This window comes from Solanum pennellii, chromosome 6 (genome assembly GCF_001406875.1).
Source record: "Solanum pennellii chromosome 6, SPENNV200".
Lineage (NCBI taxonomy): Eukaryota > Viridiplantae > Streptophyta > Magnoliopsida > Solanales > Solanaceae > Solanum > Solanum pennellii.
In genome coordinates, this window is record NC_028642.1 from 28,826,666 (window position 1) to 28,833,444 (window position 6,779).

At 34.7% G+C, this 6,779-nt stretch overlaps 1 protein-coding gene across 1 annotated transcript in view; it reads right to left on the reverse strand.

Moving 5' to 3' along the window:
- Nucleotides 1-1,241, reverse strand: part of LOC107023001 — a 2,002-nt gene extending 761 nt beyond the window's left edge. Inside the window, exon 1 of the mRNA XM_015223565.2 lies at nucleotides 1,082-1,241. Within this exon, the coding sequence (XP_015079051.1) occupies nucleotides 1,082-1,211 (130 nt within the window). The 5' untranslated portion in view covers nucleotides 1,212-1,241. The remainder of the gene's footprint in view (nucleotides 1-1,081) is intronic.
- Between the last annotated feature and the right edge of the window lie 5,538 nt (nucleotides 1,242-6,779).

Sequence of the window (6,779 nt, forward strand, 5' to 3'; positions counted from 1 at the left end):
TATTGTCGGAGTGCTTGGGATTATGTTATTATTTTATGCTATATTGATAATGGGTGATAAGAAATAATGGGTAAGTTGGTGATGATTACTAAATTATATTACATTGTTAGCAATTGGGTTAGTATTCAAAAATATATATATATATATATATATATAAAATCGATCTCTAATCAAGAGTCTTTTCCCTATTAATAAAATACACATAAGAAAAATTTATATTAATTGAAAATTTTATTATCATATCTATACCAGATGAAACTTGATTGGATGTAACCAATATAATTTTAATTAAATATTTCTGATATGAGCTCGAAAAAAGAGGAACATTTTGATAAATATTGTTTTAAGGAATGTGATTTGCTAATCGAACCAAAATGAATCTCCGTCTTCAAAATTAATTTACAAAATTTTTGATCGGAATCACTTTTTCATATAAGGAACTTTTAAAATAAAGTAGGAACTTAAAAATCCTCTTCCTCCTATAAAAAAGGTGAATTATCGAACAAACCTGAATAAATTATCTCCCTTAAAGAGAATGGAGAAACAATCTTGGAGAAACATTCTTATTAAAAGTAATTTTTCTGTTAAAAAATGTTTTCAAGTAAACCAATAATCAATTTTCTTTTCTCTACATATGAAATATGATTAGCCAATCGAACTTAATTAATTGATTTTCTAAAAGAGAATATAGAAAACACACACTCTAGTTAGAATTGCTTCCCTTGTAAGGAAGTTTTCACATAAATTAAGAATTCAAAAAATCATCTTTCTTAAATAAAAGAGGTGATTCGCCTCCATGTAGAATGTTTTTCACCCAAAAATATAGAAGGGAGAAACAACCTAGTTAGGAGTTATTTCCTTTATAAAGAAGTTCTTAAGCAAATTAAAACACCAATGTTTTCTCCATCAAGAGGGTGAATTAGTGTCGAATCAAAATGAAAAATCCTTGGTCCTAAATGAGGTAACACAAAGAAATTGACTTGACACAAATAGAATTAATTGGCAAAATAAATAATGAACATCGATTTATTACACCAAATTATAATAATATTTAAATTAATATATTCATGTATGATCTTACCACTTCGTTGTGTTGCGACCACATAACCGGCTCTTCTATGAACTTCATCGAAGTGATAAAGCAATGGAAGAGCATGAAGAAATACCTTGTCGCATACTCGACAAGCAATGAATTTAGAATGAGACACCATTTTTTTCTGCAGAAAGACACTTGATGATGATTGTTTACCGAACAAATGAAAGAAAAAAATTATGTGAAAGATGATACACTTATCGGTGTGTTTATATATGCAAAGAACGGACCTGTCCAATTAATTTTTATTTTACATCATTGTGATCTAGTTTTCTTGGAAACGTAAAAGTTAGACTTTAAACTAGACTAAATTTGTCAGTATTGTATATTATGACATGCAGTAATTACAAAGTAGAATTTTTGAGAAAAATAAAAATTGTGTGAACTGTATTGTCATATTAGCTATTAAAGAGGAAAAGAAAATTGATTTCTAATTTGTCGGATAGTAAAACAAATTGAAATGAAAATTTATTCACTTAAATCAGAAATTATTATTTATTGTAGGGATAATGCACAAGTACCCCTCAGCCTATGCCCGAAATTTCAGAGACCTATTACCCCCTGAACTTATTTTATTAATAATATCTACCCCTTTTCGGCCTATGTGGCACTATCTTGTGGGTCCAACGCTGGTTGACTTTTTTTTTCAAGCTAGTGCCACGAAGGCCGAAAACCGGTAGAAAATTACTTATAAAATAAGTTCAGGTGGGTAATAGGACCTTAGTATAATATAAGTGTGTCTGGAATTTCGGGCATAGGGGGTACTTGTGCATTTTCCCTTTATTATTTGAATAGTTATTAATTTTGTCACACCCCGAGGCTACTCCCTAGACGTAAATCGGGACCTAGGATCACAAGTAATCCCAAACTTACTCTAGTCTGGCCTACCATAAGCATACTTAAATATAACTAAGGAAATCATGTAATATGCAAAATCTAAAAACAATGGATAAATGAAATTGGAAAAAACCAATAATTTGAATATGTAAGATATAATAAGAGTTTAGTGATGACTGAAACAACACTTAAAAACTCGAGCTGAATCAATTACTATGCTTGAAAAGCCTTTAACTGAATTGAGTTGTTAGTACATGCCTTAGCCAACTCCAATAGGACTGAAAACGGAAAGAAAGACGAAAAATTAAAGCATGCCTATTGTCCCCGAAGTATGAGGATTCACCACTGAAGTTGCTCAATTCACAATGGAAGAGAACTAAGCGTGATCTGGAGTGCTGGATGTTGGATGCGTGAACCTACATCATAAAATGATGTAGCACAAAAATATACGTCGATACTTTGAATATACCGAGCATGCAAAATATAGATATGCTAAGCTAAACAATATACCTGTTAGATTAATAGAGAAATAAGCTGAAGTATAACTGAAAACTAAACTGGATGCAATGACCAAGTACTAATCTTGAAAATCACATGCTGAACTGTATACTGATGTAAATACTGAAAACATGGTCAATTGCAATATGAGTCTGATTAGGGAGCTACTATTAACCATATAAACCTTGTGAGCTAAACATGGAGTCCGATATATAAGTCCCATCGAGAAGAACAATATACTTGCAAGGAGTATACAGATATCTGAGGCGTGATCACATATCTAATACCCAACTAAGAGGAATTATAAACCTCTACAGACTCGTAGTTCAAAGACTTTGAGGGTATGTCTCGGTGCTAAGTCTACTCCCAAATGAATATCCAGGATGCTAAAAGGCACGAAATATTGAATAGATCAAAACATGCATTGACATGCTAACTGAGAAAGCAACATTTATTTACTAAGAATATGACATCTGAAATCTGAAGCATGAATTTCTGTGTTTGGCCTAGCATGTATAATTCATGAACTAGGATAAATTCACACAAGATAGGGTTCTGTGTGCTATGCACTGAATTATACTAAATTATCAAGAAACAAGTTATTTAGATCAAAAGAACCATAATCACAATAAATTTTGAAAGTTTAAAAACCCTAAGTTTGAATAATTTATGAGAATCTGAAAAACAAACTGAATTCTAGGGGCCTGATGGGTGAAACAAATCCACTAGTGAAATTTCACATACTTGGTGACGAGAACTACAGATAAATCCTTGGAATTTTGGGTCTGAATCTCGCAGAACAATTCTACTTGTTCTTGGGAAAACTGGTCAACTCTTCATCTTATTTTCGCTCTAAGTTGGGTGATTTTAGGACAATAGGGTCTTAAGTAGTCTCTGACTTGATTATTAGGCTTAGATTGAGTAAAACGACATAGTTTTGAGTTAAAATAATTACAGAAAGGACCAAAACCCTTTAAAAATAACATTCGGCCACCATTGATGTGGATACCTACAATCCGTTGGTCAGAACAGGGACCATCCTGGTCGACTGTTGATGGTCTTAGAGACTTGTTCTCTAGGAGTTCAAACAGTGGTACCACATACGGTCTGTGGGCCCATCAATGGGACATGGATCTCGACTACGGTCTTGACTTTTGACCCCATAATTTTTGTAATTTTGGGACTCACATATGAGACTTATCTACGACTCGTGGATCACTCAACCTAACCATCCATCTATCATTGCAATCAGAAGAAGTTGGTCCGTCCAACTCTCTGACCTTGTTCAAAGAAGATTTCATTTTGCCCTCTGCGAGAAAAAGATCTCGAACATCGTAGAAAAAGTCTTAACTAACCAGTCAAGTGAAGGATCCTGCGTACCCACTCCAATTTCCCCTATTGTTGGGAGTCTCGCCCTTTTGACTTGATATGTCATGTCAAGAAGACTACATAGTAGATTATCTTTTTCTTAGCTTAATGGTGGATCACCTTTTGTTTTTCTAAGTATTGAAAGTTTATAATTTTGGAAAATTGGGACTGAACAACACAGGCCTACCAATGGACCTTGTGTCAGAACACAGACAGACGGTGGCTTCCGTTTGTTCTAGCACCATATTTTATAAAGCTACATTTTTCCATCTTCTAGAATCTTAGGTGTTACAATATCTCCCCATTAGGAACATTTATTCTCAAATGAAGTTTAAACAAGCTATGTTTGGAGGAAAATAGTTTCAATCCCTACCAAATGAGTGCTAAAAACAGATAGTTAGCTGAACCGAGTTATATAAATTATGCAAATATGATGAAATGCAATGGTAAATGAGGGAACAAGATATTGATATTGAATTACACAAAAGTAAATTGAGAGACTGGAGAGGAACTATTACCTCAATCTCAAATAGATTCAGAAGGAAAGAAGTGAAGATACTCGACCATCATGGTTGCTTCTGTTTTCCAAGTAGCTCCCTCTATGGACTCCCTCCTCCACAAAACATTTACTAAGCGGCTTACTTATTTCTCAACCTACAAACATGACTGTTAAGAATCTCAGGTGAAATTTCCTCATAGGTGAGGCTATCCTTCATAACCTCTAAAGGTATTATTGATTCCGTATCATTCATGCACTTCTTCAACAGTGAAATGTAATAGACTAGATGAACCGTTGCTAGTTCTATTGTCTTCTATCACTCATAAACCACATTACCAACCCTTTTCAGGATTCATTAAGGACCTACATACCTAGGATTTATCTTCCATTTCTTTCCGAATCTTATCACCCTCTTCATAGTTTACATCATCAAGAAAAGCCAATCATTGATTTCAAACTCGAAGTCCCTTATCCTCACGTCTACATATGAATTTTGAGGACTCTGAGCTGTCTTTAGTCTAAATCTAATGAGTTGAACTTTATCCATAGCCTTATGAACCTAATTTGTACCAATCAAGGCTACTTCACCTATTTCGAACCAACAACCTGTAGATCTGCATCTACGCCCATACAATGACTCATAAAGAGCTATCTAAATAGTGGAACGAAAGTTGTTTCTATAGGCGAACTCTATGAGAGATAGGTGATCATCTCTATTACCTTTGAAAACGATCACACAAGCTCTCAACTTGTCCTATAATTTTTAAATGGTATGCTCTACCTGAATATTTGTCTGTGGATGAAATGTTATACTGATATTTACCTAGTACCAAGATATTTCTAAAATAACTTCCAGAAATGGGATGGAAAATGATGACCTTTATATAAGATAATGGACAATGGAACCCCATGTAAACCTACTATCTCATTGATGTAGAATTTGGTGTACTCCTCTTCTAAATATGTAGTCTTGACAACCAAAATGTGAGCTTACTTAGTAACTTTGTCCACTATCACCCGAATGGAGTCATGTTGTCTGTGAGTATCACGTAAAACTGTAATGAAATCCATGTTTATCACTTTCCACTTCCATGTAGGAATACAAATCTCTTGAGTTACACCTCTTGGTTTCCAATATTCTACTTTAACATGTTGACAGTTACGACACTTAACCACGATATTTGCGGTCTCCCTCTTCATACCATTTCACCAATAGTCTTTTGTAGTCCACGATACATCTTAGTAGCACCCGGATGAACAAAGTATCTTGAATTATGGGTTGTAAGGATCTGCCAATACTCACCCACATTTAGAAAACATAAGAGATCTAACAACGAAGGATCTGTCTGGTTGTCCAAGCAAGTATAATTCATGAACTAGGATAAATTTACAAAATCTAGGATTCTGAGTGCTATGCAAGGAATTATACTAAATTATCAAGATACAAGTTATTTAGATCAAAGAACCATAATCGCAAAAAATTTTCAAAATCTAGATACCCTAGGTCTGAATAGTGTATGAGAATCTGAAGAACTAACAGAATTATAGGGACCTAATGTGTGAAAGGAATCCACTAGTGAAATCCTGCATACCTAGTGACAAAAACTACGGAGAAATCCTTTCGATTTTGGGGCAGAACTTCGAAGAACACTTCTTCTTGTTTTGGGAGAATCGGTCGACTCTTCCTCTTCTTTTCACTCTAAGTTTTGTAATTTTATGAGAATAAGGGTTTAATGTAATTTCTTGCTAGATTATCAGTGAGTAAAATGACGTAGTTTTGAGTTAAAATAGTCAGGGAAAAGACCAAGAAGCCCTTTAAATAGCGGTCGACCTCCATCAACAGTGGATACCTACTGTCCCTTGGTCAGACCATAGACCGTTTTGGTCGACCATCGATGGTCTCAGAGACTAGTTCTCTAGGCCTTCAAACAATGGGACCCACTTATGGTCCATTGACGGGTCGTGGATCTTGACGTTTGACCCCAAAATTTCTCAAAGATTGGTACTCACCTATGAGACCTACCTATGACTTCTGGATAGGACGACGGTCGTCTTAGTGAACCGTCACTAATGACTGAAATTTTAAAATATTGGAAAATTAGGACTGGCCAACCACGGTCCTACCTACGGACCGTCGATGGCTTTCATTGGTTCTGGCACCATATCCTGGAAATCCGCACTTTACTCATCATTTCAAATCCGAGGTGTTACAAATTGGCTAACTTGTGCTGAAAAATATAACGACATCTCCTACCGTTATGCTCACTTATTTCACGACTCAAAGTATATCCTAGATGTGACATGACCCCGAGAGGTCCTAAAAAGCCACTTGACATCTACATGAGTAAAAAAAGCATAATAAGAAAAAATAAGTAATATAAGTCCTAACACCAACCCATAAGATGACATAAAAGATACCAACATAGTATATAAGAGAATATGAGGAATAGTGCTAAGTTTGACATAAGTCTTCCACTATCATTG